Genomic DNA, 22,552 nt, shown 5'->3' on the forward strand with positions numbered 1-22,552 from the left:
ATGGGAAGTTTGAGTGCGCTCGATTCACATTATGTGACGGTGCTCAGTTTTTTGGCGGCATGAATCTTGTGAAAGCGGGTAAAATCCATAAATTAGCCGCGTCATTGTATAAACCGCGAGGTTCAAAGCATGGGAATAAAGTAGCGGCTTGTAGTCCGGAAATTACGGTAGTCCAATTATTACTCTTTTGTAATGTAACATTGTGCTTTCAATACGTCATGCCAATAAAGCCAATTGAAACTGAATTGAGAGAAAGAGAGAGAGAGATATGGATGGATGGTGTGGCTAAGGATGGAAGTAGCGGCTAAGGACAAAAGTGAACGGATGAGAACAAACAGAGATAAAAATGTACACAAAATCACATCACCAATGTAATTGTTAGACAGCGCAAACAAGTTTATTTCTATCTCATCTCATGTACAGAATCGATTGACAGTTTACAAACTGACCTTTTTTTTCTCACACAGAATAATATACAACGTGTTGTGTCCTCTTCCACTCCCAAAGATGTTTTTAATATACAGCTGCTCTTTATACACAATAGTGACAATAATGTGTTTTTGTGCAATCAGGGTATTGGATGGAAGTTAGATGACCCCAACATACATTTATTGAATTCACAACCACAAGTAAGATTTGCAGGACATTACTCAGACTTGTGTACAGGTATGTTTGTTTTTGATTTTGTAATATTGTGATATCACAAAACTTTTAAAAATACTTTGGGAAAAACTTGAACGCATCTATTTGTGTAATTTTGCTCAATTCAAGGTCTGGTATCAAACTAAACAAATTCACAATTGCACTAATATCAAGATGCTGTCATATCCGGCCTAGTAGTAGGTAGGGAGATTCTGAACATTTATTTTGCCTCTTGTAACCAACCAAACACGACATCACATTGTCTTACTGCATTGGAAAAGGTTATAGACAGCCTGTACGAAAAAAATGACATAATTTGGCAAGAATAGACCTGGGAATCCATTAGAATAGGGCTATACAATTTTTCATCCAGAGTCAGGGTAGCCATACTATACATTTAAGTCAACATTATTCAGAACAACTTTGAAAATAGCAAAAACAAGAAATTCATAAAAGTCTACTGTCAATATAAACAGTCCTCCCCATTTATAACAGAGAGAAAACAAATGTACTGCAACATAATAATGTTTTACCCTCGCATTGTTGCATTTTTAATAACTTTTTGTCTATTTTTACAATCTCTCTCAATGGTATTACATCCATTAACAGATCTACTGCACCAACTCTTTGTGACTGTGTTGTACTGTAGCTATGCATTTCTTCATTTACATCTGTAAGAAATATGATTCACAGTTGTTAAGTGTCATAGGCAATTGTGATGCAATCTACAGTGAGAGCATATTGGCCAGTATGTTGTACTTGTAAACATTTAAGACCGGAAGTGAATTTTAAGAGTAGAGCGAAATTCATCTAAAATGTGTGTACATTTGGCAACAGAATTTGATATACTTCATGTGTGCCAGCAACATTCTGGATATTATCAAAAAAGACTTTCCATTAAAAACACTCTACTCTACTATTACATGCACATACAGTACATATACACACACAATCTTATATAGTTCTCTGAATTTGTCACTTATCAAACTTGTACAATAAATAGCAATCACTTAGTCTACCACATTTGTTGAGCAATGATAGACACAAGAAACTATGAACACAAGGACATATTGAACACAAAATGAGTCATTGATCAATTTTAGCATGCATGCTCTCCCCCGGGGAAGATATGTGTGTTCTTAACTAAATGCAGTGTGCTTCCATTTTTGTGTCTGTCCATTTGACAAGATTAGCTTAGGTGATGTAAAACCTTCTTGGACTGCATTTTGAAAAGGCCCTCCATGCCAGTCAACCCTATGTAAAAGGCACTTACAGGAGAAAAGTGGTACAGATTTGCATGGCCTTTTTTTTGGTGCCTTCTGCTTATTTCATACATGCAACCTTCAACCAAAAGGTAGACTCTCAAAGCTAAATATTATTTACAGCAAGCAAACAACCAAATGGCACAGGAGAAAAGCAGAAATGTCTCAAATTTGGGCAAAGTGTATCACTACTACACAAATGACTGAAGACCCTGGAAGTAAAGGAAAGGTTGTGCATCATGACCGACATTTCAAATTGTCATCGTCACCTTTGATAGCTATATACAATACACCAGTGGCACATCCGCACTACAGGCGGTAAATCAATAGATCTGATTCATTTGATTCAATGCAATTTTATCTTTGTGGACTGCAACCATCACATAATTGTTCACTCAATAACCCCACCTACAAAGCAGAAATTCATGCTGCTAATAAGCTATTTGCAACTTCCTGTTTATTTAAAATGTTATGGTTATTTTGCTCACTGCCAATTGCTCACGAAAAAAAATCACTCTTTGTGTGACATATTATATGCGACTCCCTGCCAGAGACCCGGGTTCAATCCCGAGTTGACCCTTCCAACTTTTCCCCTCGTTACCTCTGTGTGCCCTTGCAATTGAATCTGTCTAAATAAAAACTAGAAAATATATGAGAAAATGGAATTCCCCTCTCCTATTTTTTGGGGTACAATACAATGATTTGGTTGCAAAGGTTACTGGCCTGCCCTACACAGTATAAATATAATTCATATTGTGACGCATAATTGCCATGGTAGCAGTGTGATGCATAATTGCCATAGTAATTTGGAATGTTCAGTCAATGGGCATTATAATAATAACAAAAATAAATGTTATTTCAAGCACTTTTCACAACACCCAAAGTCACTTTACATACACACAAGAATCAGCAGGATAAAAAGCATTAAAATCACATCATAAAATAATTGAGTATATAAAAAAGTACACTAAACGTAAGGACAGACTAACCATGGAGAACACTAAACACAATGACAGATTAACCAGGGAAGTGAACTAGACAGAGGATAAAAGCTAAAGCAGCCGAGAATCCGGGTAAGCCTGTGTGAAGAGGTGTCTATTTAGTGTGGACTTGAATATGTGTATGGATTGTCCGGTTCTGACATGAAGAGGGAGGGAGATCCAGACTTGAGGAGCTGCACAGCTAAAAAAAAAAAAGAGCGGGGCCTGGTGCGTGGTATGGTGAGAAGGCCAATGTCAGAGGAGCGCTGTGAATAGGTGGGAGTGTAGGGGTGCAGGACGTCAGTAAGGTAAGTTGGCGCCAGTCCATTGAGTGCTTTGCAGGTGAGCATGAGCATATTGATCCTGTATTGATCCTGTATTGAACTGGGAGCCAGTGGACGTTGATGAGGGTGGGAGGTGATGTGGTCCCAAGATCTGGTGTGTGGGAGTACCCGTGCAGCTGAATTTTGAAGTTTGCCCAGTGTTTTGTTGGGGAGTCCGTAGAGAATGGCGTTGCAGTAGGCCAGCATGATAAAACAAAGGCATGGATGAGGGTTGTGATGTCAGTGAGAGAGGGTATAAGTCATGAGATGTTTTTGAGGTGGATAAAGGCTGCCTTGGTGATGTTAGGGATGTGGGGTTCAAATGTAACACTGTGTATCCTGACTGTGGAGTTGGAGAGGATGGTGCAGCCGCTGATTGTCATGTTGAATTGACCCAGTTTCATGATGATTCGTTTAGTTTTTAAAAGTTATTGCTCATCCAAGTTTTTAGACAGTCAACCACAGAGGAGGGTGGCATAGCGGAGTTGGATTTTGTGTGGATGTAGATGTGTGTCGTCTGCATAACAGTGAAATCCAAATTGACACAGGATCTGACCAAGGGGTAGCATGTAAATACTAAACAGTAATGGACCTAACACTGAGACTTGTGGGACACCTTATGATACAGGGTCTGGGGCAGACCTCCAGTTGCCAAGGGAAACAAACTGTTGTCTATTAGATAGATAAGAGTGGAACCAGGCAAGGAGTGTTGCGGAAACTACAAGAAGCCTCTCCATGCGGTCAGTTAAAATCTGATGACAGACCGTGTCAAATTCTGCAAACAGGTCCAGGAGGATGAGGATGGAGATGTTCCCAGCATCAGCAGCACAGATGAGATCGTTAACTACCTTTATCAAGGAAGTTTCAGTGCTATGCATAGCCCAGAAGCCTGACTGGAGGGGTTTGAAAAGATCATGAGAGGACATGTGTTGTTGGATTTGTGTCGCTACCACCCACTCAAGCAGCTTGGCGAGGAAGGGTAGGTTTGAAATAGGCCCGTAGTTGATGAGGATCTCAGAGTCCAGGCCCTGTTTCTCCAGTATGGGAGTTATAGACACTGTTTTCAAAGGAGTAAGAACAATGCCAGATGTAAGGGATGCATTTACAATCTTGACCACCAAGGGGCAGAGAACAGGGAGGCATGCCTTAACTAAGACAGTGGGCATTGGGTCAAAAGAGCTTTGGTTTTGGATTTAGAAAAGAGTTCAGTAATGGTGGTTTCATTGACAAGGGAGGACATTATGTCTGTTCACAGGTTGTGAGTCAGGTAGTCCTGGTGGGGGGGGGGGGGGGGCAGATGAAGGGTGAGACTACTGCAGCTGTTGGTAGATAGCCTGAAGGCCAGAAAACTGTCAGAGGTCGGTGGTGATTGTAAGAGAGGGGTTGTCCAATGGACGGAGAAGTTTTTTGATGGTTGAGTAGAGCATTATAGGTAATGCAGTTATTCTACAGTTTCGAAATTGGCCTACAAATGCTTATATCATATGCATTGAGACAGCATGATCTCCCATAGCAACCGTGGTATTCCAAACACAAAAACAGAAAAAATTCTAAATAAAACCCGTGGAATATAAAATGGCCGGTGGCATGTAACAGGATGGCAAATCTGTGCAAAATTGTAGGAGATCCCACCTCAGATAAGTGGCTTACAGTAATATAATAAATCATTACAACACAAAGAATTGCAAATACATTTCCCTGAAGGAGTAATGCACATTTCACATTAAAAGTACATAATTGTACACACGACAAATGGAGATCAACAGATATTTTACACTAACTATCATTTCATAAAAATCCTCCAAATAGAAAACCATAAAGAAAAAAACACAATCTCCACACATTTATGCTTTGGGATAATGTGTGCTAATGTCTTCACAGAGATACTGTATCTCCTTATGGTCCAGGAAGCAGGCAGACCAAAGTGACAGAATTACAACCACTAAAACTCAAGGTGGGCCTATATCAGAGTTTTGGTACCATTTTAATTCAGCCAATTCCTGGCGCAAACGTAAATGACACATTTCGGTTTGCTTCCTGAATTGACTGAACTGAAATGGAATTGACCCTGGCCTTCATAAATGTGTAGTACACAAGTCCAGGAGAGAAGAGGGTAGTCCTGTCCTTGAAGTAACTTGTCTTTCTCATGTAGAAGTTCATTCACAATACTGGGCAAATTATTTCAGTCGCAACAAGATACTGTAGGTTAGTTCTCTCCAAATATAGCCATTGTGTTTTCTTCGTTAAGATGGTTATTTCCAAAGTCAGTGGCTCAGAGTTGAATTTACTGAGAGGGATTTCAAAAATGGATTTGTAAAGACATGGAGAAGAATGATGGGAATTAGGGGTGTGATCGAATAAGTGAAACACAAAAACCACAGAAAGAGGCTGTCATTAAAATAGTACCATTTGACGGATTATCAAGCAGGCTTGTGCTTTTCTAGGATCTTCTTTCGGTCAAATGCTACTCCTTCACCTTCCTTTTATTGTTTCTCTAGGTGTCTCAAAATGGCTGTATAACTGCCCTGACTACTGGACCAACTCTTATGTTCCATATGAGTGGAGCCTGAGATGTTAGCCTACAACTTTTTAGGGGGAAACACCATGAGAGGCCGGTCTTCGATCTTCTGCCACGGACTCTTCTTGTTCTCATCCTTGCTGTCCGGGTCGTCCTCTGGGCTAGTCATGGAGTCGCGACGGTTCTCGCTGTTGCTGCTGCGCGCGCTGTTCATGCGGCTGCGGCCTCTCCGAGGACAGTGGAGCCCCGCGACGAGGGCCCCTCGTCCAGCAGCGGGGTAAGGGAATTCTCCTCGGGTGACACTGGGCGACCCTCGCTGCTGCTGGGCTCGCTGTGCTCCTGGTATGCCAGCTTGGACATGCCCTTACTGCCACCACCCTTCCGTCCACCAGTTCCCCACCGTTCGTCCTTACCCTTACGGATTGCCGCAGCCTTGCGGTCTTGGGTGCCGTCCATGGGTCCTTCGAGGTTGGCTTCTCGGATTGTGCTGCAGCTGGGGCCACCTCCTCCCCCGCCAATTCCGCCGCTGCTGAGGTCGTTGCTCACGTCGATGTAAGAATGGCGCACGTGGTTGGCGCGGCCGTCCATTGAGATGAACCAGGCGCGTGGGTGCTGCTTAATGCCCAGCTCCAGGAGCTTCTTCTCAGTCAGCCCCTGCAGCTCGCCATTCATCTGTGCCATGGTGGAGTCGTTAAAGAGCACAGGGATCCGCACAGGGCCTTGGGATGGGTCCGAGTTCCAGTTTTGACCCTCTGAGTCATCCCCTTGGGAGCCGCCCTGCTGCTGGTGCTGCTGGTGCTGGCTCTGTTGCTGGGGATGGTGTGACTGACCGGCACCCATCTGCATCCCCCCTTCCTTATCCTGCTGCTGCTCCTTCCCGGAGAAGTCTGAGGACATACGCATGTAATGGGCCGGTATGACCAAGGTGGGCACCATGCTTCGGTACATGTTTTCCTTCATCTGGTCCATGGAGTGGCAGAAGATGATCTGGCCCGGTTGCGTGTTGAGCGATGTCGGGCGGGCCAGGTGGTCTGCGGCGGCCGCAGAGTACTCGGGAGGCTTGTCTGACTTGTCCGACAGGAAACGAGGTGGGGAGCCCCCGTCTGAGGTGTAGCCGCGATTGTCGTTGGCTGTGTGGCAGCGTATGTGGTAGTCCGAGTCCTTGTCGTCCTCCATGATGGGGCTGTAGTTCCGTGAGTAGTCTTCTTGCAGTAGCAGGGGGTTGTCGAGATTGTTGGTGTCTGTGGCGCGGGTCACCTTCATAGGGAAGCTCTCGCCCCTCTGAGGTCCCGAGGCTCCTTTCACCTTCGAATGCCGCAGCTTGTGGGCGGGGACGTGCTTGGCGAACTCCTCCCGCGAGCTCTGGTAGTCTCGTGAGGGGGATGGGTCAGATTTGTTGGCATCATTGGATGGACCTGATTCAACATGGCCGCCACAGATGAGATTGAGGCGGGAAGTGGAGGTGCCCTGGTCGCGCTTGGAGCTGTTCAGAGCAGTGTGTGGCTTTCCCTGTTGTCGCCGTGGTTTTAGACATTTCCGTCTGGAAAAAGAACAAAACAAAAAAGTCAGACAAAACAAACAAAACCCCAGACAAAAATAAACAAAAAATGCATTATTTTGTTGTTTGTTCCTGACACATGTTCATAATGTAGAAGCCCATTAGAAGTGAGACCTACAGTGGGGCAAAAAAGTATTTAGTCAGCCACCAATTGTGCAAGTTCTCCCACTTAAAAAGATGAGAGAGGCCTGTAATTTTCATCATGGGTACACTTCAACTATGACAGACAAAATTATTTTTAAAAATCCAGAAAATCACATTGTAGGATTTTTAATGAATTTATTTGCAAATTATGGTGGAAAATAAGTATTTGGTCACCTACAAACAAGCAAGATTTCTGGCTCTCACAAACCTGTAACTTCTTCTTTAAGAGGCTCCTCTGTCCTCCACTCGTTACCTGTATTAATGGCACCTGTTTGAACTTGTTATCAGTATAAAAGACACCTGTCCACCTCAAACAGTCACATTCCAAACTCCACTATGGCCAAGACCAAAGAGCTGTCAAAGGACACCAGAAACAAAATTGTAGACCTGCACCAGGCTGGGAAGACTGACTCTGCAATAGGTAAGCAGCTTGGTTTGAAGAAATCAACTGTGGGAGCAATTATTAGGAAATGAAATGAAAGACATACGAGACCACTGATAATCTCCCTCGATCTCGGGCTCCACGCAAGATCTCACCCCGTGGTGTCAAAATGATCACAAGAACGGTGAGCAAAAATCCCAGAACCACACGGGGGGACCTAGTAAATGACCTGCAGAGAGCTGGGACCAAAGTAACAAAGCCTACCATCAGTAACACACTACGCCGCCAGGGACTCAAATCCTGCAGTGCCAGACGTGTCCCCCTGCTTAAGCCAGTACATGTCCAGGCCCGTCTGAAGTTTGCTAGAGAGCATTTGGATGATCCAGAAGAAGATTGGGAGAATGTCATATGGTCAGATGAAACCAAAATAGAACTTTTTGGTAAAAACTCAACTCGTCGTGTTTGGAGGACAAAGAATGCTGAGTTGCATCCAAAGAACACCATACCTACTGTGAAGCATGGGGGTGGAAACATCATGCTTTGGGGCGGTTTTTCTGCAAAGGGACCAGGACAACTGATCCGTGTAAAGGAAAGAATGAATGGGGCCATGTATCATGAGATTTTGAGTGAAAACCTGCTTCCATCACCAAGGGCATTGAAGATGAAACGTGGCTGGGTCTTTCAGCATGACAATGATCCCAAACACACAGCCCGGGCAACGAAGGAGTGGCTTTGTAAGAAGCATTTCAAGGTCCTGGAGTGGCCTAGCCAGTCTCCAGATCTCAACCCCATAGAAAATCTTTGGAGGGAGTTGAAAGTCCGTGTTGCCCGGCAACAGCCCCAAAACAACACTGCTCTAGAGGAGACCTGCATGGAAGAATGGGCCAAAATACCAGCAACAGTGTGTGAAAACCTTGTGAAGACTTACAGAAAACGTTTGACCTCTGTCATTGCCAACAAAGGGTATATAACAAAGTATTGAGAAACTTTTGTTATTGACCAAATACTTATTTTCCACCATATTTTGCAAATAAATTCATAAAAAATCCTACAATGTGATTTTCTGGATTTTTTTCTCATTTTGTCTGTCATCGTTGAAGTGTACCTATGATGGAAATTACAGGCCTCTCTCATCTTTTTAAGTGGGAGAACTTGCACAATTGGTGGCGGACTAAATACTTTTTTTGCCCCACTGTATGTCTACGTGCTCCACACCTGCAGTAGTAGAGCAGCACACAGAGCAGGATGAGCACCAGCAGGGCCAGCGAACCCAGGATGGAGAGCAGGAACAGGGTGTGGTAGGTGGTGATGTCTCTCAGGCCAGAGTGACCGCCCAGGCCCACGCCTGCATGAAAGACAAAGCCCATCGAAGCAGGCCTGGGTCAGATACTGGAGCTGCTCTTGATTTAGTTTGCCTGATAAAATGTAACCAATAGAGTAGTTCCAAAAGTGCAAACTCCATGCTAAATCAAGCGCACCTGAAACCCAGGATTACGCCTGAGTGGAAGAAAAAGTGGAGCAGACCTGGGTCAAATACTTTAAAATACTGGAACGGTGCTTGATTTACTTTGCCTGGTACAATGGAAACAGTGGAGTAGTCCCAAAAGTGCCAATTCCAAGCTAAATCAAGCACACCAGTAATATTATAGTATTTTACATAATGTATTTGAACCATGATTGAAGCAGAAGCCTACTTACAACTAAAGGGATTACAGTGCATTCGGGAATATATTCAGACCCCTTGACTTTTTCCACCCTCTGTAACGTTACAGCCTTATACATTGATTAAATCGTTTTTTCATTTTGAGCCTGTAATCAAACCCACAAATGATGATGCTCCAGACACTCAACTAGTCTAATGAAGGCCAGTTTTATTTCTTCTTTAATCAGTTTTCAGCTGTGCTAACATAATTGCAAAAGGGTTTTCTAATGATCAATTAGCCTTTTAAAATGATAAACTTGGATTTGCTAACACAATGTGCCATTGGAACACAGGAGGGATGGTTGCTGATAATGGGCATCTGTACGCCAATGTAAATATTCAATTTTTTAAATCTGCCATTTCCAGCTCAATAGTCATTTACAACATTAACAATGTTTACACTGTATTTCTGATAATTTTAATGGACAAAAAAATGTGCTTTTCTTTCAAAAACAAGGACATTTCTAAGTGAACCCAAACTTTTGAACGGTTGTGTAAGTATTCAGACCCTTATCTCAGTACTTTGTTGAAGTACCTTTATCAGCAATTACAGACTCGAGTCTTCTTGGTACACTTATATTTGGGGAGTTTCTCTCATTCTTCTCTGCAGATCCTTTCAAGGTCTGTCAGGTTGGATGGGTAGCTTCGCTGCTCAGCTATTTTCAGGTCACTCCAGAGATGTTCGATTGGGTTCAAGTCCGGGCTCTGGCTGGGCCACTCAAGGACATGCTGGGTCACTCAAGGACATTCAGAGACCTGTCCCAAAACTACTCCTGCATTGTCTTGGCTGTGTGCTTAGGGTCGTTGTCCTGTTGGAAGGTGAACCTCCGGCCTCGTCTGAGGTCCTGAGCGCTCTGGAGCAGGTTTTCATCAAGAATCTCTCTGTACTTTGCTCCGTTCATCTTTCCCTCGATCCTGACTAGTCTTCCAGTCCCTGCAGCTGAAAAACAACCCCACAGCATAATGCTGCCACCACCATGGTTCACCGTAGGGATGGTGCCAGGTTTCCTCCAGCCATGATGCTTAGCATTCAGACCAGAGTTCAATCTTGGTTTCATCAGACCAGAGAATCTTGTTTCTCATGGTCTGAGAGTCCTTTAGGCAAACTCCAAGAGGGCTGCATTTTAAATGAGGAGTGGCTTCTGTCTGGCCACTTTGTCATAAAGACCTGATTGGTGGAGTGCTGGAGAGATGGTTGTCCTTCTGGAAGGTTCTCCCATCTCCCCAGAGGAACTCTGGAGCTCTGTCAGAGTGATCATTGGGTTCTTGGTCACCTCCCTGACCGAGGCCCTTCTCCCCCAATTCCTCAGTTTGGCCGGGTGGCCAGCTCTAGGAAGAGTCTTGGTGGTTCCAAACTTCTTCCATTTAACAACGATGGAGGCCACTGTGTTCTTAGGGTCCTTCAATGATGCAGAATTTTTTTTTTGTATCCTTCCCCAGATCTGTGCCTTGACACAATCCTGTCTCTGTGCTCTACGGACAATTCCTTCGACCTCATGGCTTGGTTGTTGCTCTGACATGCACTGTCAACTGTGGGACCTCATATTGACAGGTGTGTGCCTTTCCAAATCATGACCAATCAATTGAAGTTGTAGAAACAATTCCAGTATGGTCAATGGAAACAGAATGCACCTGAGCTCAATTTCGAGTCTCATAGCAAAGGGTCTGAATACTTATGTAAATAAGGTATTTCTGTTTTGAATTTTTTGTAGATGGATTTTTTAAAAATCCTCATCAATTTTTGAAGGCTGTAACGTAACAAAGTCTGAATACTTTGCAAATGCACTGTATATTTAATTCCAAGCAGTTGTCCCTCTCCCTGTAACTTCGATGTGTCATGTGTGGTTTGTTTATGTTTAGGTTTCTTTGAACATCTTGGTACATATGCAGCAACATACATACATGTGATGTCATACAATATAAAACATAAGTAAAACATATGATCAACCTAACGACATGGACAGTGCGTCATCAATAAATCATTAGTCATAAACAACAAATTGGCATACCATTAAATCAATAATTATGCATATGAATGTCTTTAGTGATAGAGAGATCATTTGCATATAGTTTGAGAGCTCTCGCCAAGAAAGATGTCTATTGTCTTGTGGTGCGGCTTGTTGAAATGGTGTATTGCCTTGAACTCCGCAGATCACATCGTCTCTGTGTAGGGGTTAGAAACTTGTACAGTGGACATGTTTGGACATGCAGGATGTAATGTTATTTTTTTTTCCCAATCCTGTGACATCTGTGAAGGAGTGTGAATGAAGACAGGGGGAGGAACCTTCTGGAATGAAACAGCTGGGGACTGAGTATCAGCATCAGACCTGGGTTCAAATGCATGGAGTATTTAAATATTTGTACTTGAAAATACACTTGTCTCAAATACATGCCAATACTTTCCAAGTGTAATTCAAAATACATTCCAATATTCAACCACTTGTATTTACAAAGAAACAAACACTTACTTTCACATACATTTCAAAGTATTTGAAATACAACAAATAGTATTTGAACTCAGGTCTGATCAGTATACTGTAGCATGGCTCATCTTCTTGTGGGATTGGGGAAGGGGCATAACACCTTTGTCATTTCACCAAAGATGTTCAACGGAGAAAGTGCACCACTATACAGGAAGAATGGTACATACTGTACATGCTGTTTAGCATGGCAGAGCATTGATGTAGGATAATATCACCTTCACAGTACTTCAAGTGATTAACAAAGTCCAAATAGTGTTTATATGCTACATGGGATGTCATTTCTTTGGAGCAAAACATTTCCCAACGAGATATGGTACTGGGCCTCGTTTCCCAGAGCCTTCATAGCCTGAAAATCATCATGAGAACCAACTTACGATGTTATCTTCAGTAGCCGAGGTGTTTCCCAAAGCCTTCGTTAGTTAGGTGGCTCTTAAAAACCTTTTCACATCTATGAGTGATCCAGACCAGGGGAGAGACAATTGTGCTTAATGCACAATACAAATATGTCCTGAACAAATGTTCTTATGAAAAGAGTGCTTGTTTCTACTATATTTTATTTCAAATAAATGGTCTGAAAATATCATATTTTCCTTTGAGTTTCAGTACCCTTATGGCAAAGCTTTGCCGTGAGGCAAAAAAATATATATTTGCGGGCTATACTCGGCCTTGTCTCAGGATGGTAAGTTGGTGGTTGAAGATATCCCTCTAGTGGTGTGGGGGCTGTGCTTTGGCAAAGTGGGTGGGGTTATATCCTGCCTGTTTGGCCCTGTCTGGGGGTATCATCAGATAGGGCCACAGTGTCTCCTGACCCCTCCTGTCTCAGCCTCCAGTATTTATGCTGCAGTAGTTTGTGTGTCGGGGGGCTAGGGTCAGTCTGTTATATTTGGAGTACTTCTCGTGTCTTATCCGGTGTCCTGTGTGAATTTAAGTATGCTCTCTCTAATTCTCTCTTTCTCTCTCTCGGAGGACCTGAGCCCTAGGACCATGCCTCGGGACTATCTGGCATGATGACTCCTTGCTGTCCCCAGTTCACCTGGCCGTGCTGCTGCTCCAGTTTCAACTGTTCTGCCTGCGGCTATGGAACCCTGACCTGTTCACCGGACGTGCTACCTGTCTCAGGCCTGCTGTTTTCAACTCTCTAGAGACAGCAGGAGCGGTAGAGATACTCTTAATGATCGGCTATGAAAAGCCAACTGACATTTACTCCTGATTATTTGACCATGCTGGTCATTTATGAACATTTAAACATCTTGGCCATGTTCTGTTATAATCGCCACCCGATACATACAGAACAGGACTGGCCACCCCTCATAGCCTGGTTCCTCTTTATGTTTATTCCAAGGTTTGGCCTTTCCAGGGAGTTTTTCCTAGCCACCGTGCTTCTACACCTGCATTGCTTGCTGTTTGGGGTTTTAGGCTGGGTTTCTGTACAGCACTTTGAGATATCAACTGATGTAAGAAGGGCTATATAAATACATTTGATTTGAGTCTAGGATACATTCGAAAGCCTAAAATAGGATTGAATACTTTTTTTCTATGAAAATCAGAAATATGTGCAGTAGAGAACTAGTTACTGGTACTGTATATTTGTGGGCTAAAAGGGAAATATCTGAGCGATATATTGTGGTGCAGTGTGCAAAAGCACTGTGGCGGAAAGAAAACAACCGGGGTTCAACGAGCATTGCATGATGAAATTGGTTAGTTTGTCGATGATGCCGTTACAGATGTAGTATCTTAATTTGATCACTGTTTTGTTGCTGTGAATTTTCCTGCATAGCAGGAAATGCAAACCTGTAGTGTATTTGAGTGTTTAAAAAGCTTCTAAAGTCTTTCATTTCGACTTCAGACTTGATTTACCCTAACGAAAAATGTATCACCCACTACAAAAATGTCCATGAATTATAATCCACCTAATAATTCATATTTCTAGTTGCTGCATGATTATTTTCCTGCTGTAGCAAACTGGCTTAAATTAAGATCCTAACAAAATGTCCAAGACGTAGTACAAGGCGATTAGCCAGTTACAGTACCTGCAGATGAAGGGAAGGCTGCGACCCAATACCCCAACTGAGGAACGACCACGTTCCAGATTAGTTGTGTGCCCTCTTTTTTAATGTAGCCAGTTCCATTCCGGACCCACAGACCTGCAACAAAATCCACACACCCAACATATAAATGTTTTATTAGGCAACAAATTAAAAGCTTTCAAACATATGCTCCCGAGTGGCGCAGCAGTCTAAGGCACTGCATCTCAGTGCTAGAAGTGTCACTACAGACAACCTGGTTTGACTCCAGGCTGTATCACAACTAGCCGTGTTTGGGAGTCCCATAGGGCGGTGCACAATTGGCCCAGTGTCGTCCTGGTTAGGTTTTGGCCGGTGTAGGCCGTCATTGTAAATAAGAATTTGTTCTTAACGGACGTGCCTAGTTAGAAAAAGGTTCAATAATGTCATTTTGGTAGTCTGAAATTGGTCTCTAAAACTAAATAATCCAGGGATTTTGTAATACATTATCGAAGAATTCATTAAGCTGTAAGTGCAGACCCCTTAAGATTTCTAATGAACTAAAAAGCATGCTCAATGCAGTCCAGGGATATGCTTAATATAGATTAAAGCTGCAATATGTAACTTTTTGGGTGACCTGACCAAATTCACATAGATATGTGAGTTATAGATCTGTAATTCTCATTGAAAGCAAGTCAGTAGATCTGTTCTATGGGCGCTATTTTTATGCTTCCCATTCTTAAGTTTGTTTTATCCGTCTTTTACGCTGTTTTTTACACCAGCTTCAAACAGCTAAAAATACTGTACGATAATTTGGGTTATGGATAATATATTTCACAGCGGTTTAGCTGGGACAATGGTTATCTACACTGTACATGTTTGTTTTGTCACATAAACTTAAATTAGGCAAACTACTCGAATTTTTGCACCTGGGAAATGGCGGAGCGATTTCAACAAAGTGCAGCTTTATGGGTTAAGGAGTCATTTTTATCCCAGATTACCTATTTATCATGTTTGTGTCTATATATATAACACAGACTGATGGATGAATATGAGAATTTCAACTGGAACATATGATCCCAGTAGCTTTCACATACCCGTCTTGGGCTGGTACAGCCAGGCGGGAATGCTGGTGGCGATCCTGGTGCGAGTATCCGAGGGCAGCGGTACGGAGACGTGAACCGGGTCAGACACCTGGATGGCGGTCCCATCGTGGTCAAAGAGCTGAACGCTGACCACCGCCAGTGCTGTTAAGTCTGTCCATCCTGTCTCTGCCCCTGTAGTGTACATGTTATTGTTAAATCAAATCAAAGTTTGTCACATGCGCCAAATACAACAGCTGTAGACTTTACAGTGAAGTGCTTACTTACAGGCTCTATCCAATAATGCAAAAAAGGTGTTAGATGAACAATAGGTAAGTAAAGAAATAAAAACAGTAAAAAGACAGGCTATATAAAGTAGTGAGGCTACATACAGACACCGGTTAGTCAGGCTGATTGAGGTAGTATGTACATGTAGATATGGTTAAAGTGACTATGCATATATGATGAACAGAGAGATATGTTGATCACCCATAGCCTATAACAACAAGCATTCCTAACACTATGCCCTTGATATCAACTACCACCAAACAAGCTGGGCCAATCATGATTTTGTAATGATCGTCGTGATATGTAGTTATCTTACCTACTTTATTGAAGGCACTTATTGTGCGTCGCTCTGGATACGAGCATCTGTTAAATAACTAAAATGTAAATGTTCTTTCTCCCAAGCCAACCTGTGCTGTTGGTTTCCAGGCCCAGGAGGTACGGGAAGCCCCCGATCTCATACTGGCTTCTGGCAGTAGTCAGCACAGCCGATAGTGCTGTGTAGTTGGAATCAGCTGGCAGCTGAAGGGACTTTCTCTGGAGCTGGACCAATGGCTGGTTCCGTGCACCTATAAAGGAAGTAACAGATGCCAATTGTGAGACATATGGGTCATGTTCAGTAGGGCATTTAACAGGAAAAAAAATGGTGTTTCATATTGGACAAATCCTGGTAGTCCCTCCCCACACACACACCGTTTCAGTCCCTTTTCTTGTCTGGTGCCTAATGAAAAATGAAACAAAGTCTGGTTTCAACCATAACAGCACTCGCCTGGCAGTGACTTTTTGACATAAAAGCTACAGTATGTAGGTTAAAATACTACATCACGATCAACACTGAAAGGGGCAATCTGCAGTAGCTACATACATTTTTTTTACTTATACACTGTGGGGCGGCAGGGTAGCCTAGTGGTTAGAGCGTTGGACTAGGAATGGACTAGGAATGGTTGCAAGTTCAAACCTCTGAGCTGACAAGGTACAAATCTGTCGTTCTGCCCCTGAACAGGCAGTTAACCCACTGTTCCTAGGCCGTCATTGAAAATAAGAATTTGTTCTTAACTGACTTGCCTAGTAAAATAAAGGTAAACATTTAAAAAAAAACTGTACATATATACCTATTGATTCTTGAAGAATACGACTTATAAATGCCTCATGGGCTTAGTTAAACTGTCGTACCCCATAAGAACCCAGAATATAAGCGAATGTTATTGTTCTTAAAACATGCTACTCAAAACAAACTGTATAGCCTCAAAACATGGTTAAAACTATGATTTTGATGTCATGGGTGGTCAGTCCCCATAGCTCTGTTTATGAATTTGAGAGGTAACATTTCTCTAGCCCCAACACTAAGCTGTTTACCAAAAACAGTGGCGGGGTGCCCGCTTTGTTGTTGTATCTACAGCAGATTGCCCCTTTAAGGCAATAGTACTGTATGTTTGAGACATGAGACATGCAGTCATGAATTTGGGAAATGGACTCATACAAAACAGCAGCCAAGTACTCCACTGTGGTTGTTGCTATGGAGACAGCAGAAGAAAATAGAGTGTCACGTGAGAACCTCTGGAGGCCGTTGGGTGCAAGAACAGAGAGGAGTCAGGTGAAAATTGGACCGTCACTCCCCTCTTTGAAGGAAGTGGATTCTGGACAATAAATGTTTGTTATTGGCCTCAGAACTCTGATAAGATTTCAAATAGTGCATCAAACCTGAAACACCACATTCCTTCCATAATTTCTGTAATAGTCTTGAGTAAAGACTGCCCCTTTAGGAGGAAAAGGTAATGCAGAGAGCAGGACAAAGAAGCAGTGTTTCCCTTACCATTAGCAGTTAAGAGCATTGGGACAGTAACCGAAAGGTTGCTGGTTCGAATCCCCGAGCCGACATGGTGAAAAATCTGTCAATATGCCCTTGAGCAAGGCACTTAATCCTAATTGCTCCTGTAAGTCGCTCTGAATAAGAGTGTCTGCTAAATGACTCAAATGTAAAATGTATAGGCAGGATGGGTCCCCCCCACCTAAGAGAGTTTGGCTTCTATTCATTTCAATTGATCATCCCAGTTAGTCTGGATGTTGTTCTAGGGAGAAAGACTGAAAAAGACCAACTAGGCAATACCACTTAGGTTGTTATTGTAGCCTACCTGGGGATCCATGCAGCACCTGGATGACATCATCATAGAGAATGAGGGTGCCTGGCCTCTGGACTAGGAGGTACAAGCTGACCGATGCATACACTGCAAGAGAGAAAACACCAATATTAATGCGCGACTGAGTCTAGCTAGCCAATTTCTTACATCTACTCCTGGATTTCAGATCTACAGGAATGCCTAGGGAGAAGCGGCTAGGTGCCCCAATTTGGAATTCAACCTATTTTGAGAGACAGAGAAACAAAGGATAGGATCACTTCTGCGTGGGTCTGGATGTGGCAGACCAACCTATTTTTGTGTTTTTTTGTGTGTGACTATTCTAAAAACATTTAACCAGTGGATACAGTTACTATTAGAAGTTATAACATTAGAATTATCGACAGCGAAACAATTGAGGCCTGGACGAATACACTTGACTCTGTAAAGAACAATCTCAGCTAAAGCCCCACACATACAAACCAATTACAGTGCCTTCAGAAAGTATTCATACCCCTTGACGTATTCCACATTTTGTTGTGTTACACCCTGAATTCAAAATAGATTTTTTTAAATTATCTCACCTATCTACACACAATTCACCCATAATGACAAAGTGAAAACTTGTTTTTAGACAATATAGCAAATTTATTGCAAATTAAATACATAAGTATCTCATTTACATAAGTATTCACACCCCATGAGTCAATACATGTTAGAATCACATTTGGCAGCAATTACAGCTGTGAGTCTTTCTGGGTAAGTCTCTAAGAGCTTTGCACACCTGGGTAGTATAATATTTGCACATTATTATTATTTGAATTCTTCAAGCTCTGTCAAGTTGGTTGTTGATCTTTGCTAGACTGCCATTTTCCAGTTATACCATTGATTTTCAAGCCGATTTAAGTCAAAACTGTAACTAAGTCACTCAAAAACTCCCTAGTCCTTGCCGATGACAAGCATACCCATAACATGACGCAGCCACCACCATGCTGTAAGATATGAAGAGTAGTACTCAGTGATGTGTTGTATTTGCCCCAAACATTATGCTTTGTATTCAGGATATAAAGTTAATTTCTTTGCCATATTTTTGTAGTTTTACTTTAACGCCTTATTGCAAACAGGATGCATGTTTTGGAATATTTGTATTCTATACAGGCTTCCTTGTTTTCACTCTGTCATTTAGGTTAGTATCGTGGAGTAATAACTACAGTAAAATGTTGTTGATCCATCCTCAGTCATCTCCTATCACAGCCATTAAACTCTAACTGTTTTAAAATCTCCCTTGGCCTCATAGGGATTTAACTAAGCGGTTTCCTTCTTTTACGGCAACTGAATTAGGCGCCTGTATTTTTGTAGTGACTGGGTGTTTTGATACACCATCCAAAGTGTAATGAATAACTTTACCATGCTCAAAGGGATATTCAATGCCTGCTTTTTCTACCAATAGGTGCCCTTCTTTGCGAGGCGTTGGAAAACCTCCCTGGTCTTTGTGGTCGAATCTGTGTTTGAAATTGCTCAACTGAGAGACCTTACAGATAATTGACCAGATTTAATCATTAATCAACATTATTTCAAAACTCCGCCTTAAAATCCAGTGTTTCTATGTCAAACAGTTTTGTTATATTTCAGTCTTAGTTTCAGTATTAAAATGAATTTTGGTGTTAGTCACATTTTAGTCATTTCATTCTTCATTAGTTTATGTTATCATTCAACTAAAACTCTGGAATATGTTTGTTTAGTTTTAGTCACAGCCATTTTAGTCACATAATAGTCTTGTCGTCTCGTCACATTTTCGTGAACTGAAATGAAAATTAATTTCTAATAGACATTTTCACTTACGAGGGATGCGGCTAGCGTGCCAGGGGACGGAGTTGGTGACATAGTCGTGTTTGGACGCTGAAATGATGACCCAGGTCCCCGGGTGGTACAGGAAGGTCACCCTAAGCACGCCATCACTGCCCGCCTGGCTGGACGCTAACACAGACCGGTTCCCATGAACCTCTATGGCGGCGCCGGCCAAAGGTGAGAGGTCACTGTTGTCGAACACCTGAACTCTGATCTGGACCTCTGCAAAGGAATGAAAACAATCGGTGCTTGAGGGGATCAGTGTGAGTGAGGTGAGGTGAGGTGCAGAAATTGATCATCTTGATTACATAATTAGTAGTTATTTGGCATGCAGGATGATTTTTAGACCAGTGATTTTGTGCAGTCTGACTGTCGTCAATCTCAAACATGCACAATGGTGCTGTCATAATTCAGCTTCTATGTCATCCTATTGGGCCCCCGAGTGGTGCAGCGGTCTAAGGCACTGCATCTCAGTGTTAGAAATGTCACTACAATTCGACTCCAGGCTGTATCACATCCGGCCTTGATTGGGAGTCCCATAGGGCGGCGCACAATTGGCCCAGCGTCGTCTGGATTTGGCCGAGGGAGCCCGCCATTTTAAATAAGAATTTGTTCTTAACTGACTTGCCTTGTTAAATAACAGTTAAATTGCGAGAGCTTGGGATGTATGTGCAAAAAGTTGATTCTGAGATAAATTGGCTTAAAAAGTTCCGAACCGTCATTGGTTTGAATGGTGTCAGCCATTTGTATATGGTATTCTTTTAAACTTAACAACCTGAATTGGTGTATTTAGAGTTCTATATGGGTAGCAGTGGAGACTGGTGGGAGGAGCTATAGGAGAATGGGCTCGTTGTAATGGCTGGAATGGAATTAATGGAAGAGAGCCAAACGTGGTTTCCATTGGTTTGATAGCGTTCCATTAATTCCATTCCAGCCATTACAATGAGCCCGTCCTCCTATAGCTCCTCCCACCAGCCACCTCTGATAGGTAGAATACATTGCACAGAACTAGGCTAGAGCCAAAAACAACATTTTTACAAAAATGCAGGTAGAACCGTGATAGTCCCAAACTCGCGACTGCTAACTTGCAGAAGTAAACGTGTGTGCAGCTGGTGTTATCGTTGTTGACAAAGTCCAGTATTTGGTCTTCAGTTGAATAAGCCAATACAATAAACACGAGCAACAGATAAAATGGATCAATTCTTTCTTTCTAAACCTATCCAACGCTGTGTGGCTTCACACCCAAGTAGACACTTTGGGACCCCCTACTGATCGTTTCCTCTGAGAACATTTTGTTTCGCATCTTGTTTCTCTAATGCCATGGATATGGGTTATGCTGTGGAGGTTTCAGTGGATACAGGAGTCTCCACTAGGTGTATTTCAAGATGGCAAATAAAAATGCTACTGGAATGGGTGTAGGCCTACAGGATGAGACCGAGGCCGACTGTTAAATTGACATATGTTGCCATTCTTAATTCTGATAGCTCTAGCGTTCCTGTCCAATAGCAGGCTACATGCATGCATTCCCATGCATATGTGTTTCCTTCTGCCATGCATGCCATCAGTACAGAGCCCTACTGTTTCAACAAATGAATTTAGTGTGTTTCAGGACACAGGCTAAAATAAATCATTGCTGGGGGTGTATTTATACAATGAATAAATTACAGAACCAATATGAAATATGAAGGGCTGAATAGAATAGATACAGCAGATTTTTTTTTATTGGGAGTGGGACTATGCTTTACATACTATATAGGCCTGTATATTTCTATGGCAAGGCCTACATGAGCAGTTTATGAATGCGCGAATGGCCGGGATACATTGTTACTGTTAAATGAATTAATATATTGACCCCGGGCTAGCATAGCCGCTAAAGGGACATCGATTTAGGACCTAACTAACAAGAGAAATATGTAAACACCTAGGCCTGTGATTTATTTTCCTCGACTATGCTGGCTATATGTTTTACAGCGGCACATTTTCCCTTATCATGATGAGCCCTTCAAATAGCCTGACAGAGAGAATGAGGTTGTAACAATTTGATCGCTTATATTGAGTTTTTGATTTGATTTTACATATCTTCAAAAAGCTGATAAGGTAAAGATTATTTTACCAATTTTTATAAACACACCCGCTTCACGGCATGACTAGCTATTTCATCTGATTGGGATGCTCCGAAGATCCATTTGATGCAACATAGACATTGATAAACAATACAATTTAAGAAAAACGGTGACTCGTATCATTAGCAAAGAATCATTTCAAACCAACGGTTGCAATTTCGTTAATATTTGTCAACAAAAGCCATTTTTTTAAATGCAACCACTCCCATCCTCCCTCATTGTGCAGCATCCCATATGGCGTGAGCTTACCAAGTGCTCCTTGATCTGGAAGAGATTTGGCTCGCGTCTCCCAGACCGCGGAGATAAAAATAAAGAGGAACAAACGAGAGATGTAGATGGGTGACATCCTTGAAACTACATCTCTATTCCAAATTCGGCGGCCATACATCCATATTTCTCCCGGGCGGGTAACTGAGCTGTTGACTATTAATTCGCAGTCATTTCTCGGTTGCCCACCACCTTAAAAGATGCTGAGGTTGAGCCTGAGCTGCCGTCTGTCAGCTCTCTCTTGCTTTTATTGTCTGGTGTGGACGCTAGGTTTCACTCTACTACCCTCTAGTGGTATCGAAATTAAACTGCGATAAACATCCTCGAATATGGTTCCGATTCATAAGGGAAATGTAATGTACTCATTATTCTTAAAGTTAATTTCAACATGAATGGCCGATTAGCTACTATTTTGTACTTGTTGATTAAAGAAACGTGGGTACTTCCTTACTCGTCTTTGTTTGCTGAAATCCATAGCCTACTTTTCAAGAAAACCTTTATCAAGTACAACCACTGACTGCTTCCTCATTGTTGTTGCTCTAAAATGGTAATTCGGCGCGAATGCCAAATCAAATCTCAACAAGAAAACAGTCGGTGGTTGTATTTTATTAACATTTATTAAAAAGTATTGATTTCATCAAACAAAGAAAGGCAGGCAACCACAGAGGACAAACATATGTACAATGTAAGCGTTTTATAATTGTAAAATGTTGATGTTATTGCTATGGACGTGTGCTTGTGCTTCTAGTTCCGACAGTGCAGCAATATCTAACATGTATTCTAACAATTCCACAACAATTACCTAATTCACACTAATCTAAGTAAAGGAATGGAAT

At 42.3% G+C, this 22,552-nt stretch overlaps 1 protein-coding gene across 1 annotated transcript; it reads right to left on the bottom strand.

The window, feature by feature from the left end:
* Window positions 1-375: 375 nt before the first annotated feature.
* LOC135504802 (protein FAM171A2) lies at window positions 376-21,909 on the bottom strand. The gene is given in 9 exon segments (XM_064923672.1): window positions 376-5,962; window positions 5,965-7,265; window positions 9,025-9,154; window positions 14,025-14,138; window positions 15,095-15,274; window positions 15,775-15,933; window positions 17,497-17,589; window positions 19,321-19,548; window positions 21,699-21,909. Coding segments are annotated over 9 exon segments (2,520 nt in total). The 5' UTR covers window positions 21,838-21,909; the 3' UTR covers window positions 376-5,786.
* Between the last annotated feature and the right edge of the window lie 643 nt (window positions 21,910-22,552).

This window comes from Oncorhynchus masou, chromosome 18 (assembly GCF_036934945.1).
Source record: "Oncorhynchus masou masou isolate Uvic2021 chromosome 18, UVic_Omas_1.1, whole genome shotgun sequence".
Classification (NCBI taxonomy): Eukaryota; Metazoa; Chordata; class Actinopteri; order Salmoniformes; family Salmonidae; genus Oncorhynchus; species Oncorhynchus masou.